This window comes from Enhydra lutris, unplaced genomic scaffold (genome assembly GCF_002288905.1).
Source record: "Enhydra lutris kenyoni isolate GAN:26980312 unplaced genomic scaffold, ASM228890v2 scaffoldscaffold51, whole genome shotgun sequence".
Classification (NCBI taxonomy): Eukaryota; Metazoa; Chordata; class Mammalia; order Carnivora; family Mustelidae; genus Enhydra; species Enhydra lutris.
The window spans coordinates 12,266,631-12,288,942 of NW_019154135.1; the positions used below are offsets into that span (position 1 = coordinate 12,266,631).

General features: G+C 61.9%; 1 protein-coding gene across 2 annotated transcripts in view; it reads left to right on the top strand.

The window, feature by feature from the left end:
- LOC111157076 (tensin 3) overlaps nucleotides 1-22,312 on the top strand; it is a 201,714-nt gene that overhangs the window by 116,407 nt on the left and 62,995 nt on the right. The window contains exons 14-17 of one of the 2 annotated variants that reach the window (XM_022518299.1): nucleotides 8,655-8,784; nucleotides 9,066-9,131; nucleotides 9,973-10,077; nucleotides 11,632-11,706. In XM_022518299.1, the coding sequence (XP_022374007.1) occupies nucleotides 8,655-8,784; nucleotides 9,066-9,131; nucleotides 9,973-10,077; nucleotides 11,632-11,706 (376 nt within the window). The remainder of the gene's footprint in view (nucleotides 1-8,654; nucleotides 8,785-9,065; nucleotides 9,132-9,972; nucleotides 10,078-11,631; nucleotides 11,707-22,312) is intronic. The other variant, XM_022518300.1, reaches the window with a different exon arrangement.

The window sequence follows — 22,312 nt, forward strand, 5'->3', positions numbered from 1 at the left end:
CCCCCCTCTTCTCCCTCTCCTCCTCTTCCTCCCTTCCCTTTCCCATCCCCTCCCTCCTTCCTTCCGCACCAGGAATTTATTTATGCAACTGCCCTGTTTTGAAAGTTTTGCGCTTTCTGGGTCTCTGTGTGGGGCCCTAGCACAGGAAGGAAGGGAGGGACAGGGTGACATCTTTGTCCTGAAGGAGCTGGTGGGGGCAGCGGACCTGCGGTGGGCGAGGGATCCCAGGATGGGCCGTGCTGGGTGAGGCAGGCAGGCGGGGAGCTTCCGAGGGGTGCTCAGTCATCCTGGGGGCGATTCGTTGTCCTGGGAGGTCGAAGCCAGATGGCGCCGGCTCGGTGGCCCGTGGTTCTTCTTTGGGAAAACTGGTGATCCTGAAGCCCTTTCCGGGGCCCTGAGGCCACACTGCTTCTGACCCTGGAGGTCGCCCTGGAGGAGGGCTAGTGTGGGGAGCAGGGGAGAGGAGGGGCCAGGACCTGGCCTGAAGGTGTGTGTGAGCGGCTGCCTGTGGGGAGAGGCCATGCTCCCAGGGGCCGGCCCTGAGCCCCACGACTGGGTGCCTACCGGGTCTGCCGTCTGCAGTGTCTGGGTGGCCTCAGAGGTCACCCTGTGTCTGCGGACTTGAAGCTGAGTGAGGGTCCCAACGGGGTTAGGGGCGACTGGGTGAGCTGGTGTGGCATGATGCCATTCGTGAGCACGGGTGCGGGTGAGGGCTTGGCCTTGGGGATCCCGTGGCCTCCCCCTGCCCCAAAGCCCTGCTCCCCTCCAGGCCCGAGCCCGAGGGCACCTGTGTGTGTGTCTCACCGCTCGGGGTCTGCGGAAACACCCGGAGCAGGTGGCATGGGGGCATTCGGAGGGGACCCGGTGTGGCCCTCGGGAGCTGGGCGGTGGGTTCTGGAAGGGAGGTGGTGGGGGGCAGGCAGGAGGCCCTGACACTCAAGCTTGGACTCAGCGCCCACGTGCTGGGGCCGGGAGCCAGCCCTGGGTGTGCGGCGAGCTCCCGGACGTGCTGGCCCTCCGGCTGGATGCTGTTTTGTGTGTTTGGGGAGCTGTTGCCCACGCTGTGTTCAGACTCAGAAGATGCCTCTGGGCACCCACAGGCGTGGGAAGGGGGCCCGTCGCCACAAGTACGAGCCCCCCGTGGTTCTTAGGTCTCCCCGGAAATGGATTTGGTCGAGTAGCTAGGAGGGGACTGTGTGTGGCACCAGGCTCTTCCCTGGGCCTCCTTTGCTAGGGCCGGGAGTCGGAAAGCGGGATCCGATGGCCCTTGTTGAGAAATTTCATTTCCAGCTTGTACCTAAGGGCCCTCTGAGGTGCAGACGGAGGCCTGGGGCCCCTGGGTCACCGTGGCAAGGAGGCCTGGCTGGACGGGGGGCCAGGACAGTCCGGAGCGGGCTCTGCAGGTGACAGCGAGGCCATCGGAGCTCACAGGGCTTTGCGGCCTTGTCCCGCGTGGCCTACAGACCACGTCATTGGGGGGTCAGGCCCACGGTCCTGGGGAACAGAGGACGCATGGCAGGGAGAACCCTGTGCTAGGGACTAGCAGGACCAGGCACAGGTGTTAGGAGTCAGGAGGACGGGGGTGGGTCAGGCTAACGCCAGGAGTGCGGGGTCCTGTCTGGGTCCCTTTTGCTTGTCTGTGCTTCACCTCAGGGCCTAGAGTGTGGATGGAACACATGGGGAGGGGACAGGAGAGGGGACAAGGCTGTACTGGTCTGGGTTCTCCCCCCACCCCGTCCGGCCTTTTGGATCTCTCTAGATCTCCTCCTTCCCGTCCTCCTAGCCTCAGGCTACCAGCCAGAGACCCTATGCTGGCAGATGCCTCTGTCTTGCTGGAGGCTTCTCTATCCCTGGCTCCTGGCTTGCAGCCTGCCGTGCTCCTGGCCGTCCCTCAGAGCTTGGCGGGCCCCTTGCTTGCCACTGGCAAAGCTGCTGACCCCTGGCTGAGGGCACCAGCTGCTCCCTGTGCCCCCTGCAGGTCCAAGCTGCCCTGATGTGTGCACCTGGGCCCCAGGTCCCCCTTCGTGTCCACCAGCCCAGGCTTCTGGGACCCCCCGTCTCCCCCAGACACCCAAGTGTGAATTTGCTGTCTGGCCCACATGTCACCCGTGATGGAGATTCTGCTCCTGGATGTGCCGACCCCTGCTGTGTGCCGACCCCCCCCTCCCCCGCTGCTGGGCGTAGCCCCCTTTGGCCTCCCGGGTGAGCAGATGCAGTGGCTTCGGGGCCCTGGGCACTGGAGGCAGAAGCCACGGTGTGTGAGGGGGTGCGGAACAGGATAGCACCAGTGCTTGGGGCGTCCTGTGGCCACGGGTCTCGGAGTGAACGCTTTGTGGTGCGCAGGGAGGCGCCCCGTCTGCGGGTTTCTGTTTCCATCGCAAAGCCGGCGGAGAAGACTCCCGGCCGGTTTCCTGGGAGCCACTTGCCTCGGGAACACTGGTGCCGTCCTGCCCCTTTGTGTGTTCCCCACCCTGGGTATTTTTAGGGTCAGGCGACAGCTTGACTTATGCTTCCTGTGTTTACGATTCATTTCTGTACACGCTGCACTTTCCGCGTGTTATCAGATGGAAGGAGGACGATACGGGCTGTGGCTAGGAAGGGGTACTTTTCCATCACACGGGGTGACATGTCCTTGTGTTGCTCACAGAAATGACGCCCGAAGGGGTTCAGTCAGGGGAGCAGCAGAGGGAGAAGCAGGCTCCCGGCTGAGCAGGGAGCCCAATGCGGAACACGATCCCAGGACCCTGAGATCATGACCTGAGCCGAAGGCAGACTGAGCCCCCAGGTGCCTCCCCCAGCTGCCGCAGCCGCCTTAACAAAGCTCCGGAGGCCAGGGGCTGAAAAGCACACCTCACTGTCCCCGGTCTGGAGGCTGGGCGCCCCCAATCCAGGCGGGGCAGGGCCGGTGCCCCCAAGGCCTCTCCTGGTCATGCAGACGGTCGTCCCTCCGTGCGTGTCTGTGTTCTGGTCTCTCTTCTTACGGGACTGCAGCCAGAGAGGAGCAGGGCCCATCCTGGTGGCCTTGTTGACCTTGATCACCTCTCGGTGAGAATCCAGTGTCCAGATACAGGCCCGGCCAAGGTCCTGGGGGTCAGGCCCCGAGATTTGAATTTGGGGGGGACATGATCCAGCCCATGATTCCCGTGTGCAGTAAGCAAACCTGTCCCAGCTAGACGAGCAGCGATATCACGCCCCCCGGGTGATCCGTCCGGCGGGCTCGTTCACTGCTGGTGTGTGCCGCGGGCAGGAAGGGGAGTGCACATAGAGCCTGCTCCCGAATTACGTTCCTGCTGCGGGGCGGTGAGCAGGCAGGTGACCCGTGCGCGGAGGGAAACACGGGGGGCCCTGGGGGGAGAAGACGCTGGGGTGTCGGAGGAGAGGCGACCCAGAGGACAGTTCGGATGGTCGGGTCATAATCTGTGGAGCCCACGTTGTGCTGCAGCTCTGAACCTCCGGGGCTTTTGGATCCCCCAAAATCCACTTGGGGGTTACCCCGAGAGGAAGACGGCGCAGGGTTCTGTACCCCGATGCTGGCAGAGCACAGAGCGCGGGCCGCCTCCGCTCCTCCCATGCAGGCTGGCCCTGGCTTCCGCGTCCACATGAGGCGGGAGGAGCACCCGTCCCGCCTCCCCCATGCCCCCCCATCTCCCTGCGAGCCGGGGGAGAGCCGTGCACTGTGGCTCTGCGCAACCCCCACATGCCCACGTGGGGTCGCTCCACGCACCCCTTTGCGGGGTCAGCCCACAGGCGAACCTCACCTCCGGGGAGCCATGCGCGGGGAATAGCTTCCAGGGCCGTTGCTCACACAGGCCCTTGCACGCAGGCGTCGACCTTTCCACCCTGCAGCGTGGCAGTAGCTGTGGCAGCAGTGGCCGCCCAGAAAGGACGCGGAGGAGCAGAGACGATGTTTGTAGGTTTACCGTCGACAGCAGCAGAGGGTTCTCTCCAGGTTCTTGGGTTTGCTCTGGAAGTGGGGGCGGGGGTCGCTCCCCTGGGTCACATCCTCCTAGGAGGCCACTCGCCCCGCGTGTGCTCCCCTCCTTGATTTTCTGGGTGCGCACGCAGACAGATTGGCCCCTTTCCTCCCCGGGATGTGATGTTGAGGCCCGTTCGCAGAGATGACAGGGGCCACCTTTGCAGGAATTGGGCCATGTGGGCTCTGAGGGGCCCGGGACCTGCTGGGGAAACCAAGGCTCTGTTTGTCGTCCTCTCAAGGTGGGGGCTCGTGGGCGTGCACTTCCTGGTGAGGCCGGGCAGCAACCACCCACTGTCTGACCACCAGACGCAGCCAACCCGCCCCCTTACCCTCGCTCTGCACCCCCAGCTCCCCCATCTCCCAGGTCCACCCCTCCCACAGGGCAGGGCCTCAGGTGCTCATAAACATGCTGTCCCCGGGGAGGAGGACAGCCTTTGTGAGCGCGACCAGGCTGTTATGTAAGCTCGCTGAGGAATGCCGTGGGCGCCGACGCAGCGGGAGCCTGGCCGCAGTCCAGGGCCTTGATGGGCTCATAAACACTTTCCCATCCGGCGTGCCCCGTCTTGCTGTCTCTGCAGTGCAAACCCTGTGGCCACTTGCATTTTGTCCTCATGGTTGTGAGGCTCTGTGAGCTCGCGCCTGTGACCCAGCTTCTCCCCGGAGGGTGTGTGTGCAGACACACAGCACCATCGCCGATGGCCTTGTGCTCGGGGCCTTCTGAAAGCATCCTTCACTCCATGTGTGGACTCTGGTCCTCTGGTGGGTGGTTCTTCCAGACCCCTGCGGGCCCGTCCCTGTGCTCCCTCGGACTTCCTGCGCGCACACCCTCTCCCATCCTGTGCCAGCCCTCTCCCGCGCCCGGCCTGGGTCTCGGTGCATCCCAGGGTCCTAGCTCCGTGGTGGCACCTGCTGACCTCTCCTTGGGTTTGGATGTGATCCCAGTCTTTCGAAATCGTGGCACGTGTTGGCGCTCGCTGTGCAGGCGTCCGGACATCCGCGGGCGAGCTCTCCAGGTCTCCGTCCCCTTAGCGCGGGGTTGCAGCTTATGCTCCGCAGATACGCCTTCCTCGCGGCCTGTCCCGGTAGCCACAGGCCACCAGCAAGGGGGGTTGGGGGCATGAAGCTTCTTTTGCTGCTCCTGTTAGCAGCTGGGCGTTTGGATGATTTGGGGGAAGAGGGACAGCTGCCGGCTGACCTCTGACCTGGGCGCAGGTGCTCCTGGGGCTTCGACCCCTTGGTCCCAGGTGCCATTCTCTCGTCGCTGAGAGTCTGAAACAGAGACACCCCCACGTGGCGTGAGGGTCAGGCCGGGCTGTTTGCACGGGCGCTGGTGGGTCGGAGCTTGTCTGCGGGGCCGTTCCATCACGCTTGAGGACACCAGCTGTGCACGGCGTGCGCTGCGGGGACCGAGGCCCACCACTCAGTCCCCTCGGGGGCCCGGTCGGGTTTTTAGGCAACACTAAGAAGGCGAGGCCGAGCGGAGGGGTGCGGCTTGTTGCATCAAGACTGAACGAAGTGGGGTTGGCCACAGACCTTCTTCCCTCCAACGCCCCTTCTCCAGAGGCTTCCGGCCTCCGACAACACAGCACGTGGTTCTCCTGCGTGTTGACCCAGGGTGAAGGTTCCATCCTCGTCACAGAATCGCGGGGTCCCCTGCTCGAGCACCCGCTGTGCCCTCCGAGAAGTCCATGTCCCTGCTGAGTACCTTCCCCAGGCGCGAGCACTCCCGGCGAGCTGTGGCGTTCATGTCACGCCCGTGTGCCCCGCCGTGGCTTCAGGGGCAGCCTGGGGTGGACGGACGTCATTCCTTTCCTGCAGGGGCCAGGCTCCGGCCCTTGGGTTGTTAGAGACGCGCATGTTCCAAAACCTGAAGGCGGAGGGTTGCTGCGTTCTGGAGACTTGCAGACGCCAAGGAGACGAAGGGGACGTCCCGGACCTCGGTCCCTGTAATCTTTACGAAGTGATGTCGGTACTTGAGATCTTAAAGGTGGAACTTGGGGCGCTCTTGTCAAGTAGACGCTGACAGTTCTTTCTGCTAAGTGTGGAGAGCGCAGTTTTGGCCTCTGACTGCTGATGCTAACCAGACCTGCTGGCGTGAGCGGTGCAGGGTTCCTGGCTCTACACGGGGTATCAGGGACCCTGGGGGGCTCCCGGCGGGCGGGTCGATCCTGTCTCAGGGTCAGAGCTGCTGTATGGGCAGTGCTGCCCGGAACTCGTGCATGGATGCGCCTGTGGTCTGTGTCTTCTGAAGACACCTGGTGTCCGTTCCCAAGGTGGGCGGCTGGGTTGGGGGTCGGCAGGTGCCACCCCATCTGTGGGAGGAGGAACTCAGTGTGCAGCACGCAGAGGTGTGTGGGGAGCCTCGGTGTCAGCCAGCATGCTGGGGAGAATCCCACGGACACCCCGTGGGATAGCATGCGTCCCCGCCGGGCCCTGCTCTGTCGGTGAGCTCGGTCACTCCTCCATTCTGAGCCCTTGTCCTGGGGAATGTCTGCAGACACCGGATTCACACTCGGCCTGGGGAGGTGACTGTGTCCCAGGGCGGTCAGCCGCGGATGGCCTGGGGAGGGTGACCCCCATCTCTGACCCTTCGTTGCCCCCAAGTGCCATGAGCTCTGCCAACACCACTTCTGGGCACTTGGGGGGGCTGGGATTGGTGGCTCTGAGCCACACTGTGGGGGGCAGCTGTGATGAGTCACGATGAGCTGCAGAGGGAGCCCCTTGGGTCCCTGTGGAAGGTAGGGCCCGGCCTGGGGGTTGTGGGGGAGGAGGAGCTGCCCCTCAGGAACCAACTGGAGGGGGAGCCTATTCACTGGGGGCGGGAGGAAGGCCCTGAGACAGGGTTGTGCTGGGGGGTGGGGGCTGGTCTACCCAGCACTCGTGGTGCCCCTGGTTCCCCTGGGGTCCTGTGCACAGACCCCAGTGGCCACGCTTGGTGGGACAGCTCCTTCCTGCGGTGTGACAGTGGAGCTGGCCTGGGCTGCCTCCTGCAGGATGGAGCTCCTGGTACTGTGGCTTCAAGCTTTGCTTCCCCCCAGCATTTAGGAAGTTTGGAGAACCAGACCGGTGTAAGTCCGTATCCCCCCTTGTCCTCGTGTCACCCTCAAGACAGACTCAGGCCCGTCCTCCTGGAGAGATGGGGGCACCGGAGACCTCCTCCCACCTTGGAGGGGTCTCCTCTGGGGTCAGTGGGGTCAGCGCAGGCGAGGGCTTGTGGCGTGGGGAGGCACGCACAGCATGTTCTGGGAGGAAGCCCAGAGGTGGGCCTTGGGTTGGGCCCCGCCGGGAGGTCAGAGACCGCACGGAGCCGCAGGAGGAGATGGTACACTATTGGGAGCAAGCGCACCACACTTGCCGCGTGTCCCCAGAATTCTTGCCAGCCGTGTGCTGGGGCCCGAGGCCGGAGCCTGGGGCCCACGTCCCTCTCAGCCGCCCCGTGTTTGTCAGCGCTGAACACTCCCCAGACCGGCTGTTTACATTTTCTCGTGTATTTATCAGACCATTTCCTTGTAGATAGCACAGAGGTAAACAACCCCAGAGGGCACGTTTCCCAGGGGCTCCTGGGGCTTGAGTTTTCCTCTGTGGGAGTGTCTGTCTGGGTGGCCATACGGAGCCTTCCACTGGGGTGTTCTGCACCGCTGGGCTAGACCAGCGCGAGCGGCCGCTTCTCGTTGACCTTTCTGATGCACCAGACGTTTGAGGCCCATCTCTGGCCTAGAGGAGTCGTCGTTGTGAGCGTAGCTGCCTCTGAGAGCCCCCGCCCCGGCCTCCAGCCTCCCCTCCCTTCCGGGCATACATAGTAGAGGGACCCGCTGCCCATGCTCCCCTTGTCTTAGAACAGAATCCAGCCCGCTTCTGGCCTCGGGCCCCTGCGGACCCTGGAAAGGGGCCCCAGCCCTGCTGTGGCCAGGAGGGGGACAGGAGGCTGTTGGCAAGCATCCTCTCCTGTGAGCCCTCCCCACGGCCCCCACATCCGTTTCCCCCGGGCGGGGAAGGCCCCCACGTTAAGGTGGGAAATGACTCTCAGGGTCCCTGCCTGCCCACCCTTCCCCGATGGTGCCGAGTGCCCTGCTTCTATCCTGCACATCAGCCCATCACCCCCGAGGCCTGAGCCACCCCCAGGGACCCAGGGCACCCCCAGCCCCGGGGCTGCGGTACCACAGCCTGGGCTCACGTCTCCCCCAGGGTGCTTCTGGGGGCAGGTCTCAAGTGAGCATCCAGGACATGGGACGACCAGGCTCGGGGATTAAATGCCAGGGCCTCACCCATCCCCCGTCCCCTCCTTCTGTCTCTCCCCACCCCCGTGTCCCCCTCACACTTTATGTCTTCGCCCACACATAATCATTTGACATCCCACAGATTGTAACGACCGCCTGCTTCTTGTGTGAAGACAGAGAGGTTTTAAGTTGAAACACAGTTCAGACCAGGGGAACATCCTCTCCATGGGGAGTTCTTAGAGCCTGAAAACGGGGCCATAGGACTCCATCCGAAGCAGGTTCCCGTGTGCTGGTCTGACGACCCAGGCCATGCCCTTCCCTGGTGCAGGTCCTGCGGGAGCACCGAAGCAGGGAGAGTTTCGTGGCAGGGCTGGGGTCTCTGGGAGGGGGGCTGGCCTGCACCCATCCGTCCGCCCCTCCTGCTCAACAGCTGGCCTTTGGCCTGCCCCTCTCCACCCCAGGTCAAGTGCTACCACAAGAAGTACCGCTCAGCTACCCGCGATGTGATTTTCCGCCTGCAGTTTCACACGGGGGCTGTTCAGAGCTTCGGACTTGTGTTCGGGAAGGAGGATCTGGACAACGCGAGCCAAGGTGGGGCCACGGCTGATGGGGGTGCGGTGGGCGGTGGCCGCGGGTGCTTGGTCATTTCCGTCCCTGTTCAGCCCCACGCCCTGGACGGTGAACCTGCGTGCAGTGCGGTACCGGTCTTTCAGAACGCTGAGCCCTGGTCCACAGAACATTCTGGAAAATCGGTGGAACTTCGCCACCGCGGGGGCATGGGCGCCATCTGGGTGGGATTGGAAGCACAGCATTGTCCGTGCTTTTTGGCCACGGCATCTCTGAGCTCGTCGACATGTGATTTTTTTCCTCAGATGACCGTTTTCCCGATAATGGCAAGATTGAGTTGCTTTTCTCCGCCACTCCCGAGAAGCTTAAAGGTAGGCGGCATGCTGAGTGCCGGGGCGCGGTGCTCACCCGGTGGGGTGGAGGGTCCCGTGGGTTCTCTGTCCAGTCTCCCGCCTTTGTGCGTGTCGGGAAATTGCCGTAGGAGTTTTTTCAAAACAGGCTGCCTTTCATGGGGTGGGGTGGCTGGGAGACAGCAGGGCCTGGCTGTGTCAGCAGGACCCCAGGAACAGTGAGAGCTTAGCCTGAGGGAGGGCCCAGACCCTTGACCCTGGAGGTATGTCTGTCTGTCTGGGAGATCATGCTGAATGTTTACTTCTCCCCCGACGAAGAATCGAGTGTTGTTGGAGAGGATGGGAAGTACAGTGGATAGCAGATGTATATGTGCAAGGCAGGTTCTCCTTTCTTCTAAAAACGCCCTGAAGGAGCGATCTTGTCCTTTTACTGTCAGGGCGAATGGCTCTATGGTACAGCGAGATCCATATAGGGGAACATTTTGCTTTCATTGCTGGGGACAGTAGTTTCTTCCTAGTGAGGTCAGTGTCCTAATTCAGTGAGTGGTCAAGGGCAAGGCTCGTGAGGTCAGAGCCCCACTGGCCTCCCCAGAGTGTCGGCAGGTGGGCACGTGCGTCTGCGAGCCCGGAGTGGCCAGAGCACCCGCGTCCCCTCTGCTCCCTGCCCACCTGGCTCTGGTCTCGACCAGGATGTTGAGAGCAGTGCACAACGCTGTGAAGGCCACCGGGCCCGTGGGGGCAGGTGTGGGGGTCTCGGCGCTGGCTGCCGGCGCTCACGCCTCGGATGCTTGTGCCTTGTCATCTGGGGGGACCAGTGTGCCACCGCGTGCCTGGCCTGTGACCGACACCTCCTCCCACGCAGGGTGTGAACACTTGCGCAATGACCATGGAGTGATTGTGGACTTCAACACCGCAGACCCTCTGATCCGCTGGGACTCCTACGAGAGCCTGAGCGCGGGGGGAGAAGGTATGTCTGGCTGCCGCCGCCCTGGGCCAGGGAGGGACAGGGAGGGATGGAGACGGTGGCCTGCTTACCGTCCGCTCGGGGTCTGCAAGCTTTCCAGAAACCCTGACTCCCTTCGGGGTCCAGAGCTCCCCTCCCCAGTGCTGTGGTTTGGGGGAGCCTGTGAAAAGCAGACTTGGGGATTTTGGGTGGCACAGTGGGTGTGGCCTCGCTGGGCCATGGCCGGGCTGCTGTCTTGCACCCGGGAGCTCCCTCGGCGGGAATGTATGGGCTCGTGGAACCACCTCACCTGCCCCATTCACCGTCGGGATGGACACCTCAGGCCCTGGGTGCTGTCATGAGGGGGGAGAGGCTCTGCCGGGCTCCCCCACAGAAGCGACCTCACACAGGTCCAAGGAAGGATGGGGGCCTTCTCCCCGGCCAGCAGGAATAGTCCCCACCCCCCCTCCATGGTGGAGCCTGATTTGGGAGAGAAAAACACCAGGCTCTTTGTCAAACTGGTTTCCTCTTGATGTACACTAGCCAGAAGCAGGTGTTGTGGAGAGACCTCCCCCCGACCCTGACGTCGTGGGCCACTGGCCTGCAGGGTCTCCGGGGAGGGACATCTGGTGTGCATGTGGCCGAGCAGTTCCTGTCTTCATGGGGGGCAGTCATGCTTCTCCTCCTGGGTCCAGGGTCCTGGTAGGCGGCATGGGGGTGGCTGCTGTCTGTGTAGCATGTGGCGTGTGCCCTGTCCCGAGCAGAGAGCCGTGGGGGACACACTGTGGACATCACGTACTCCGTCATGTTTCTTCCTTACAAGAGCCAGTAACCGTGACACACACGGAGCGGTTCCCGAGAGACCGGCCGGGGGCCCGTCAGTGTCACAGGTGCAGCTGGCCCGGGGTCATGGGTCAGAGATCACGCAGGGCAACCTGGGGGAGATAGGACTCCCGTCCCAGCCCGCTGACCCCAAAGCTCCTCTGGGCAAGTTTCGTTCGGCCGCGATCTCCCCTGCCCTCGCTGGTGCGCGGGCCACGGGAGGCCTCAGAGAACAGAGTCTCGGTCGGGCAGTGTGAGCTGAGAGGGGTTCGTTAGGGCCAATGTCCGTGTCTCCTGCGCTGGGCTGGCCGGGCTGGGGCGCTGCTCCCTGGGACTGGCCAGGCAGCCCCAGGCATGCAGGGGACAGGGACCATCAGGGAGAGCTGGCCCAGCACTGCCTTCTGTCGCTGCTGTGCTCCTCTCCACCCACTGTCCATTCTGTTCCTTACTAACCTGTGCCTTGCTGGACTGGGCGTGCGAGCGCGCCTCCTGCAGACCCAGCCTGCCCCAAGGTGCTGGGACTCAGGGATTGGCTTCTCTGCAGGGGCAGTGGGTGGTGGCCCGCGGCGTCCTGTTGGGAGGGCCACTGCGAGCAGTGGGGGGCATTGCCGGCCTTGTGAGGCCGCCATCCCCCCACTCTCCCTGACACTGACTTAGCGAACACTGGCCTTTGCTCCCGGACAGTTGGGGTCTTGTGAACCTCGTGTCGCCACATTTTCGTAAGCCCATGAGTGCGTAACTACATCACGCCTGCAGCTCCGTCCGGACGCACCGGACCTAATCTGTCCTGTGGACCCCGTGAGCTGCCTCGGCTGGCAGCACGGAACTCAGGCGGGAGCCAAGTGTCCCTGATGCACAGATGTTCCCTGTAAAGCATGTTGTGACCTTCTCCTGCTTAGGACACCAGATAGCCCTTGAGGACTGCTTTTGGGGGTCATTTTAAACAGCAAAAATACAACAAAAATGATGGAAATGCGAAAACTGACGTGCAGTAGGACTGGAGGGGGCTCGTTTATGGTGTGGGAGCTGGGAACACGCGTGTGGGACGGCTCTGAATCAGGCCCCTCTGTGTGCCTCAGTGAGTGATGGTGAGAATGCCACGAGCTGATCTGGGGTTCGACATAATGGTGCTTGGTGAGTGGGTGGATTTGCAGACGTGGAGTCAACATACGGCCATTGACTCTACTTGCTGTCTTTGTTATTTATTTATTTTTTTTGAAAGGTTTTGTTTATTTATTTGACAGATCACAGGCAGGCAGAGAGAGAGAGAGAGGGAAGCAGGCTCTCCACTGAGCAGAGAACCTGATGCAGGGCTCCATCCAGGACCCTGGGATCATGACCTGAGTCGGAGGCAGAGGCTTTAACCCACTGAGCCACCCAGGCGCCCCTGCTGTCTTTGTTTTTTTTGAAATCCTCCTTCCTTCCGTGTCTCCTGTGTGGCTGTGCCCTTTGGGTCTGGTGACCGGGACCGTCCCATCCAGGGGTAGCGTGGGTCACTCCGGTGTGCCTCCTGCCTCTCCACATTAGCTATGTGGCCTTGAACCAGTCACTTGATCTCTCTGAGCCCTTCCCTGCTCTGCACAGGGAGTCGTCGTCAAGGCAGGGGTGCTGAGTGGACGTGGGCCATGGACCCCCGACAGTGCTGCAGGTCACAGGGCCCTGTAACAATGTTGGAGCCCGGGGCTTGGGGACGACCTGGCCCGGCGTGGGGTCGGTGAGGGTTGGGGACCCCCAAGGAGGCTGTGGGAGGGCACGTGGATCTCATCTCTCCCTGCACCGTCGGACAGCCACTGCGGCGGGTGAAACTGGGACGCACCAGGGCCTGGGGTGATGGGCTGTGGTGCCCTAGACCCTGGTGACTTTTCCGTCACCGTCATCCCAATGTCGTTCAGCGATAAGTGAGTGCACCGTCCCCAAATGTCACCGAGCGTCACATGGAGAGGACTCCCTGGGAGGACTCCCTGAGTGTGGAGCATCACCCGCCCCCGCGGACCAGTGATGACAGATATCAGTGCTGACAGCCGGGGGGACCTCTGTGCGGGGTCAGGAGGCATCTGGCTGCGGGGTGTGCAGAGCTGGCCAGGGAGCCGCGTGGCTTGTGTTCCCGATCCAGCGACGACAGTCAGTGCTGCCGTTTCAGAAGTGGATTTGAAAGCTTTCCTGCTTGGAAATCGTGGTTCGGTTTTACTGTGTGGAAACCAACGCGAAGTGGACCCTCAGCCACTTCACTGAAGGAGGGTCTGCTGCATCCGGCAGACGAGGTGGCAGGCAGCTCGGCCCGAGCGAGGTGGGCAGGGCCCCTCATCGGCATGATGGACGCCGCCCGCCGAGCTCCCAGGGCTGGGTGCCTCGTCGCTGTGTACCAGCCAGGAACGTCCCTTCGCCGCACACCCCCGGAGCTCAGGTGCGTGCTGGGGTCCTGCGACAGCGTCTGCCCCAGGGCATCCTGCTTGGACCTGGGGAAGCACCTGCCCTTCACGCTCCTGATTCCAGGCTCCGGCCCCCAGCCGACCTTTCAGGGCTGATCTCGAGACCCCAAGAGTTCATCTGCCCCAGAAAGCAGGCAGCAGACGGGAAGGAGGACAGTGTGCTGACACGCTTGTCTTACCTGAAGAACAAGAGGCTCATCTCTGTGCTCAGAACTGAGGGAAGGTCCTGTGGGGGTTCGCTCGACACCGGGCTGGATCCCGTCGCCAGAATGCACGCCGTGTCGGAGGCAGTGGAGTGAGTGGCAGCCGGGCATGCGCGGTCTCGGCCCTCGGAGCCCACGGTTTTGCTAGCCCTGGTGGCATCTGAGAAAGGGCGGCAGGATCCACGTCTGGCTACGTTTGCTGGCGGCAGCTCACGTGAATGCCCCTGGGACGGCTGAGCTCCTGGGGCGCCTTCGCCCTACACACGGGACAGAGGCTCAGCCGGGTCTCGCCGGGGTTCTCAGTCCCCCGGCCCCCGCCTCACAGCCTTGGACCCGGGTGCGCTCAGAGTCGGGCATGCGCCACCGTACCGTCCTCCGCATCCCGCGCCGTCTGTGACTGAGGGGGCATCGCGCCTGCACACCGATGCTGCACCTGCTGACATGGCCTGGCACTTCCTGCCCGGCCCCGCATCCTTCCTGGGAGCGTGGTGTTTGGACGCTGTCACGGGCGCCCTGCCTTGGGGACCAGCAGCTGAGCTGTGATGGCTGGGGGGCTTATGACGAACGCATATTCGCGAGGTTAGGGGGCTCTGATCTCTCAAAGGATGGCTGGGGCATCTGCTACGGGGACGGGCAAGCCACCTTTGGGATGTCAAAGGCCCAGACTCTCGGGTGGGATTCTGGCCCATGAAGGCAGGTGTGAGTGCTCCTGGGTTTCTGTGTGGGAATTAACGTCAAGGTGGTAAGTGAAGGCAAAGTCGTTCAGCTTTCAGAAGCCAAACCCCAAAACCTGGTGATTAAAGGATCACACCAGCCTGGAAAAAACCTGGAAGGTGGGAGCGGCCCTGCCCACCATCTCCTAGACGGCGCATCCTGTGACTTCTGTGGGCGTGCGATGCACGGGTGCCTACGCAAGGCACGGTGACGGCTTTGTCTCCTGTCCCCTTTCTGGACACTCCTGCAGACAAGCTGTTACCAGTCACGTCTCATGCATCCCCGCGTACCTTCTCTTCTGTGTGCCTCCGCTGGGCAAAGGTGGCGCGCACATCAGGCCCGGAGGCGGCTTCTGTGTCTTCCGTGGGGAGACCTGGTCTCTCGCCTGCCAGGTACAGGAAGGGCTCCCGTTTCCCAGCGGCCTCCACCCAGGGCCTGTGGGGACGTGTGGGCTGCGTCGGGGACATTTCAGCGAGGCTACCTGCACGGGCAGAGCGGGTCAGGTCTCGCTCCGTGTTTGGTGAGCAGAGCAACAACCTGAGCGGGACGGGGCTGGGATACATGCGTGTCCCCCCGGATGTGGCCAGGTAACCCAGCTCCAGCCATGCGAGATTCCTCTTGGCCGCGGCCTTGACAGGGGAGAGGGAGGGTGTCCCTGGGCACAGGCCGCCTGTCCGGCAGCTCTGGGCTCTCCAGCAGGCGTGTCCCCGGCCGTTACCCTTGCCCGGACCCTCTCTGCCCGCCGTCCCTCCCCTGCCTTCTGGATCTGTCGTGTTGGGGATTCTGCATGGAGCCCTGCCTGGAGACCAGATTCTGCCGTTGACAGCTGGAAGCCACGGCCCTCAGGGTTGTTTTGCGACAACACAGTGGAATTGGATTTAAATTTCAATAAACAAGGGGCACCTGGGTGGCTCAGTCTTTAAGCATCTGCCTTTGGCTCAGGTCATCATCCCGGGGTCCTGGGATCGAGTCCTGAGTCAGGGTCCGTGCTCAGTAGGAAGCCTGCTTCTCCTCCTCCCATTCCCCCTGCTGTGTTCCCTCTCTCTCCGTCTCTCTCTCTCTGTCAGGTAAGTAAAATCTTAAAAAAAAAAAAAAACAAAAAAAACCTCTCAACAAACAAGGTTTTTACACACATAATTGCACGTAATCAGGCTTGGATTCCCACCGCCGGTCCAAGGACAGAGGGCATGGCCGTGTTTCATTCTCTTCTCCTTCTGGAAGCTGCTGTCGGGCAGGGCAGAGGGCGGGAGGCGGAAGCGTGAGATGGTGCGTCTGTTCCTGGAGTTGCGTTTACCTTATGGCGCCCGGACCGCAGAGCATGCGGTGGGCCCGGCAGCCAGATGCTTCTGAGAACTGGGCTCATCTTGGTGGCAGTGTGTGACCCTGCGTCAGCCGTGGGGGCTGCAAGGGACCCTCAGATTGCTCAGTGCATGAGCTGGGGTCTAGCATCTGACCCCCCTTGAATGGAGGACAGAGCTGGGGGGTGGTTGTCCCAGTCGCTGCTCTAGGCAGCCGTATTCCTAGGAGGCTCTTCTCTGTGGGGACGCCTGGCATGTGGGTGACCGGGTGGCGGGTGTGTCTGTTCCAGAGAGGAGGCTGATGTCAGGCCAGTGGGGGCTGCAGATGGGCAGGTGCAGGGGCCGGGAAAACGGGTCCTGGTGGATAAGCAGAAGGCATCTGGACGACCCCCGGGCCTGCCCAGTGCATGGCGGGGTTCCCCGTGCACACTCAGTGCTCGCCTCGCTGAACAGGCCCCAGATGGTGCTTGGCAGCCCCGGGAAGTTTTCCTCTCAAAACTGAGAGGTGGCGCATTTTTAGTTGTTTTATGTTCATGTAGCAATGGCTTGTTCACGGCCCGACGTAGCCCTGGTGTCATGGTCCCAGGCATCATGGTCCCTGGGATGTCGCTGCAGGAAACGGGGATCTTCCGGGTCCTGGTGGAATCATGCTGAGGGCGGTCACCCTGTGACCTGTGACCTGCGTTGGATCACTACTGAGTGAGACACTCTCATTACCCAGCGTCCGTGCTCGGTGCCCTTCGACCAGGTGTCGTGGATGTATGGCCTCGGTCTCGTGACTACTGGAGACATTTCGGTACTTTGCTTTTGGACGAGGAACAGGCCCCGGTGAGCAATGCGTGAGAGCAAGGAAGCGTAAAGCTTCTTTTGGGGCTGGTTGGGGGCCTCCCTGAGGCCTCCTGTGGGGCATCTCTCTGTATCCCGCCTGCAAGGGGCCCCCCAGCCTCCTGTGCCCCCGCCAAGGGCTTCCTGAGATTGTTGGGAAACCCACTGAGTCTTCCCCGCACTAGACGTGTGACCCCGTGTACAATGTCACAACTCTGGTGACACTACAATGTCGGAGGCCTTCGCAGACACTGAGCCAGCCGCTGCCTTCGGTCCAGACCTCAGCAGGGCCTCAGAGACCACGTCGTTGCGGGAGACGTGGGCATGGATGGCCTGATGGGCTCTGTGTCATCGAACCCTCTGGTGGGAGTGCTGGGAAGTCACGGCAGGTTGACCACAGCATGGACACCGCGCATCAGGCGGGTGCGGTCACCCCACGATCACGATGGCCTGCGGCGGCTCGTCTGTGAAGCGCCAAGAGCGCCTACCCTGGGCCGCGCACACGAGGACGGCGAGCGGCGTGGAAGGAGCTCTTGGTTCTGAACGCGGGTTGGGTGTGCAGGTTGTGTCCTCCGACCCAGCAAGGCCCCAAGCACTCCGGAGACGTGCAGCTCTGATTCCTTTCCTTTGCATGTGGTCCCTTCTGTAACACACGGGGTCCGCTCCTGCGTGGGCCAGTGGGTCGGTCCGTGTCCTCCTGGCGCCCCGTCGACTCAGCCTTCTGGCTCAACAACAGTGCGTTCCATCCCTAACAAAAGGGATCCTTTCTCCCCGGTGAGAGCCGGTTTATGGGAGGTGGGCTCTGCCCTATCAGGGCTGCCCCCCCGGCAGGGTCCCTCCTCGGGCTGACAGAGCAGCCACACAGGTCAGGGCTGTGATGGGGCTGTGATGGTCTGCGTGGGCCATTCTACCCATTTACGGAGTCGGAGGTGAGGCCCTAGCACAGGGCTGCGCGCGGCGAGGGCGGGGCGTAAACCGGGGTAGCAGGTGCGGAACCTGGGAGGGGAGGGGTGGGAGGAAAGCGAGGAGGCAGGATGTGCTCTATGCCATGAGCCCCGGGGAGCTCGAAAGGGAGAAACAGCCTCGGAGAGGAAGGATGCCGGGCAGGGCAGGGATGTCCCCACCGACAGAGGAGCGCATGGGATGCTCAGACCATGGGATGCTCAGGTGGTGGTGTGTCAGGGGCGTGGGCTGCAGGTTTGGAAGGCTGAGGTCTGGCTGAGTGGCTCCTAGGAAGCCTTTTCTCCGCCTCCTCAGCCTCCAGAGTTCAAATTTCACTCAACCTGATTGAGCGAAACCACGCCCTTGTGTTTACATTGCACTGGCCTTTTTGGAGGAATCCAGTCAGGGAGCCCCAGGCTTGGCCGAGAAGGTCTTGCTCCCCGGAGAGGGCAGCCAGGGCCCTGTGGGGAGGCACACCTCCCCGCCGCGTGCACAGGATGCTGCTGTTCTGGGGGTGAAGGCTTTGTGCATGGGAGAGCGGGGCCTCCAGGTGCAGCCTGGTCACGCTGCTGGGCTGTCGGGAAGGATGGTAAGTGGGGAGTGTGTGTGCCTGTGTTGCACGGGTGTGTGTGTGTGTGTGTGTGTGTGTGTGTGTGTGTGCGTGCGCACGGCCTCTGCAAGGCTTCCTAGACCTGCATCAGAGCCCAGTGCTTCTGGGAGACTCGCGAACCAGACCACTAGAGGCACGGACGGTGCTCCCGGGAAGATGGGACCTCCAGGGTTTAAGGATCCGTGGAGTGCCAGGCCAGCTCCGGGAAGCCGGTTCTAGGAGGAGAGCCTGCCTCGTGTGTGTTCTCTGGGAGCGGCCGGCCATAGTGGTTTGGAAGGGGGTTCATGGCTGGCTGGCCCATTGAGCTCTGATTTGGCCACGATTGCCTGTTCTCCTGGCCCACTAGGTCTGGAATGTGTTTTCGTGGTTAGGAGTGCCCGCAAGGGGACAAGTCGGAGGCTGCCCAAATAAGTGCCCAGGACATGCCAGGTCCACGCTGGGTGGTTGGCTGGGAGAGTTGCTGTGCTGTCGTGGTTGGGGGGTGCTCGGCTGCGTGCCCCAGGGCCCTGTACCGCACTGTGCTGAGCCTAGCCTGGGGACAGGTGGGAGTGCCCCGAGTCCCGGTGGCCTCCTCTGCCGCTGAGAGCCACTGGGCGCGGTGGCGGTGGACGCGCCCCTTCCCAGAGCAGCGCCTCTGCTCAGACTTCCCGGTTGGAATGCGTTGCTCCTATTCTCTCTTGCTTTTCCCTCCTACTCTGGGTTTCTCCAAGAACTTACAGCCTGCCTTGTTTCTAGGGAACGTTTGGCCAGAGCTCATCTTGGCTCCAGAGGGAGCAATTTCCAGCAGCCCAGCTCAGCGGGCGAGGTGCCCCTGCCTTCCTGCTGCGGGCGCCTTCCTGCCTGGTGGTTCAGGGGGGTGGCTCTGGGTCTGGGGGCCTAGCATCGCTCACTCTACAGGCGACAAGGATCACCCCGAGAAGCCCCGTTCAGGGATGCAAGTATTTCGGGGCCCCAGGAAAGAAGCCCAGTCTCCTTTCATGCCCATGGGGGTCCTTGCATCTTTTGCTGCTCGGAAAACAGAAACCAGGGTTAAGGCTCAGGGAGGCTTCCTTCTCACCCTGGAGCATATCGAAGTCGCCGAGGGTCTGCTCTTGGGGCCAAGAGGTCGTGTTCTCCGAGGCCCAGGTGTGGTCTTTTGGCTCTCGATTTACTCTGAAATGAGAAGTAATTCGGTACAAATGCAGGGCAGTCTTTAATTAGCACAGGACGCAGGATGCTGTTGGAGTAAAATGAAAGCAGACCTCGTTTTGGGAGAGGTTTACAAGGGCCGCAGTGCTGCACGCCCCAGAGGAGAGACAGATCTCTGCGTGGGTGACTTGGGGAGATAATGATGCCCGCCAGCATGCCCTGGGAAGGATGCGTTCCTGGCCAGGCTCTTCTCTCACTTGGGAAGAACAGACCCTCAGTTCCCCCTGCCCCCCACCCCCAGGAGGAGGACATTTCTGAGATCACCCACATCTCCCCTCCAGCCCAGAGGACGCGGGGGTCCCCTACGTGCTCACCCTGGTCTTCTCCTCTGGGCCCACCCCCTCCAGGTGTGCTTGCTGGGTGACAGAGCTCTCTGGGCCCCAGAGGTTGGATGCGGGTGCACCGTCTGCACAACACAGTGGACCCCGAGACACTCGCCTGACACCAGAGGTGGGGACACAGGCGGGTGTCCGTGCAGGGTCCATTCTCAGAAAGCTGGGCAGACCATGGCCGCTGCTGCAGCTGGTGCAGGAGATGGGGTCCCTAACCATCTGGCCACGGGACCCGTGTTATAGCTGCCGAAAGCTCGAGCCAGCTCGAGCCGTGCCGAGGCATGTGCGGGATAGTCGACGCTGGCAGTCTGGATGAGGTTGACGAAGGCTTACAATACTTTGGGAGGAATTATTCTAAAAATCTAACTTTTACTTTAGATTTCTATGAAGAATCTGTTTTTCAACTTTATTCCCGAAGGACAAACTCAGTTGAGCTGAGTTAAGCCTTCTCCTTAATCCCACACGCTCTTACTCCCCAGGCTCTGGGCCCTGAGGAGGCAGGCCCAGAGTGTGGCGGATTCCAGAATCCGTCACCAGGGCAGGAAGGGGGTGTGCAGGGACAGCGTTCACCTCTGTGTTGGTCTCGCAGGATATCCCTCCTCTGTGATTTCTGAGTGGCTCTCCTTGAACACCCCTTTGCCGGGTCACTTCTGCACAGATAAGGTAAGTGAGGTCAGAGAGGTTGAGTAACTCACCCAAGGTCGTGCAGCTGTGGTCAGGATTTTTAATCAGGACCCGAGCCCAGGTGGATTGTGACAGAAAGCCTAGAAGGAAGTGGAGATGTGCTTATAAATCACTCTGAAAGCAAAGCTTTGTGGCACGAGGAGGGCACAGAGGGGCCCCAAGGACAGTTATCTTAAGGAGAGGAGAGTTCTGAGCACATAACGCGGTCTAGGAGAAGGAATGAAGGTCCCAGAAGAGAGGTGGGGGGTGGGAGCCGTAGCAGGGTGGGCTCATGGTGCAGTGACCCCTTTCCATCCTTATTTCAGAGCTGGGTTTGACCCAGACCTACCTTGCCTCAGGTTAAACGAACTCTGTTCAGCCTGCACAGGGCTTCCTGTCCCCAGACTCCTACCACAGCCAGAATAGGGCACATACCTGTGCCGAGTGCCCTGGTGCCCCTCGGCGCCTTTCCTCTCTGCCCCAGAAGGTCAGGCAGGAGCAGGCCGTGTGCCTGACAGCGCCTGGAGGTGGATGCAGGGATGGGGTCCTTTTCTCTCCTTCCCTGGGAACCCTGCACCGGGCCGGTGGGGACATGGCAAGGAGGCAGTTGGTTTGGCTGTGTGGCCTGAGTGAGTCACTTGGAGGGGAGCTGGAGAGCACCATGTGCCCCCAGCGGGAGGCAACCCCAGGGGCTGCCATCCCCAGCCAGGGGCATCAGGGAAGGGAGGGAGCCTTCCCTTTCTCAGGGGCTCCTGCCCCCAGGGGCTGTGGGCGCCACGATAGGGAACAGGTGTCATGGTCTGCCTGGGTGCCCGTGGCTCTGCAGCCTGCAAAGGGGACATGGAACTGCCACCGCCAACCCAGCAGCCATGGCACATGGGACTCAGCGGACCGGGCGCCAGGTCAGGAGCTAGGGAGGGAAGCATGGTGCGAGGAGGGAGTGCCGTGGGGGAGGGGGGGAATTGAAAAGAAAGCATCCAGGCGAATTCCTTTCCTAAATTAAATTGCTCATTGCACCGAGGCAGCTGGTCTGCTTTAGGATTCCAGTGTCTTCAAGGAATGGCAGGCATGGACTTGGGGAGGGGACAGAGGTCAGGGTGCCTCCCGGATGCCCTACAGGCTCTCTGAGCCTCTGTTCGCATCTGCAAAACAGGTTTTCCGGTTCCTGCTTCACAGCTTTGGGAATTCAGTGAGCTCCGTCCCTGGGGCGTCCCAGGACCCCCGCACATTGGGCCTGTGTCTTCAGAATGTCACCCCACTTGCTGGAGGACATCTCTGCATGTCTTTCCTTCTGCGGACACGGCCTCCCCCAACAGCGGCCACCCCTGGACACACGCGCCTTCTGGCATGGAAGACTTGAGGGAGGACCCTATTAGCTCTTCTGAGATGAGAACCAGCTTTGTAAGGGAACCTGACGGGACAGTAGAGGGCGAGGCTCATGGTCAGTACGCAGGAGACAGAGGAGGGTCCGGGGAGCCCACGCAACCGCCACGTTTGTTCTCTGTTAGAACGGACGTCCGTTGGAAGCAGGGCCGGCGCGTGGCAGAACCAATCATTACAAGTCAGTTCTACGCCTTTTTGGCCTCAGAGGGGCTGGTGCCTGGAAGGAGGCGGAGTGGGTCCCTTTGGCTGATTTTTGACACGCCTGTGCGCACAGGTGGGCGTTGCCTGATCTGTGCTGAGCCAGGATGGAAAGGAGAGTTTTCTTCTCTCTGTCCATCTTTTGGCCTCCCCCATTTTCTTGCATTCTTTTCCTAGTGCTTTCTGAGGCCTGCTCCCTCCTGGCGAAACGCCCCCTCTCAAGGTCAGGTGGGGGTTTCCTTGAGCTCCACAGCCCCTTCCGTGGTTTCTTCCTCCTTGTTCTTTTCCACTCGATAAACCGCCCTGCTGTGTCGTGTACGCCAAATCAGAGCCGTGTTTACGTTCGTTTGATTTTTAACTAGTCCCTGGCTGCGGGGAAATCATTACCAGGTTATGCCTTGGCCTCCTTTTGAAAACAGCCCGGGTTCTGGCTGCGAAGGGAAAGGTGACGCAGAGGGGAATGACTGGGGGAGGGAGGGTTGGACCAGTGAAAGCTCTCCTCCTAGTTCCCCAGCCAAAAGGCTGCAGGAAGAGGAAGCCCCCGGCTGCACCTTCTAGAATTCTCCGTCCTTGCCCCCACTCCGACCCCACAGGGGGCCACTCTGTAGCAGTTGGGTTTGGACATGGTGCAGAGCTTCGAAGCCTGGAGCCT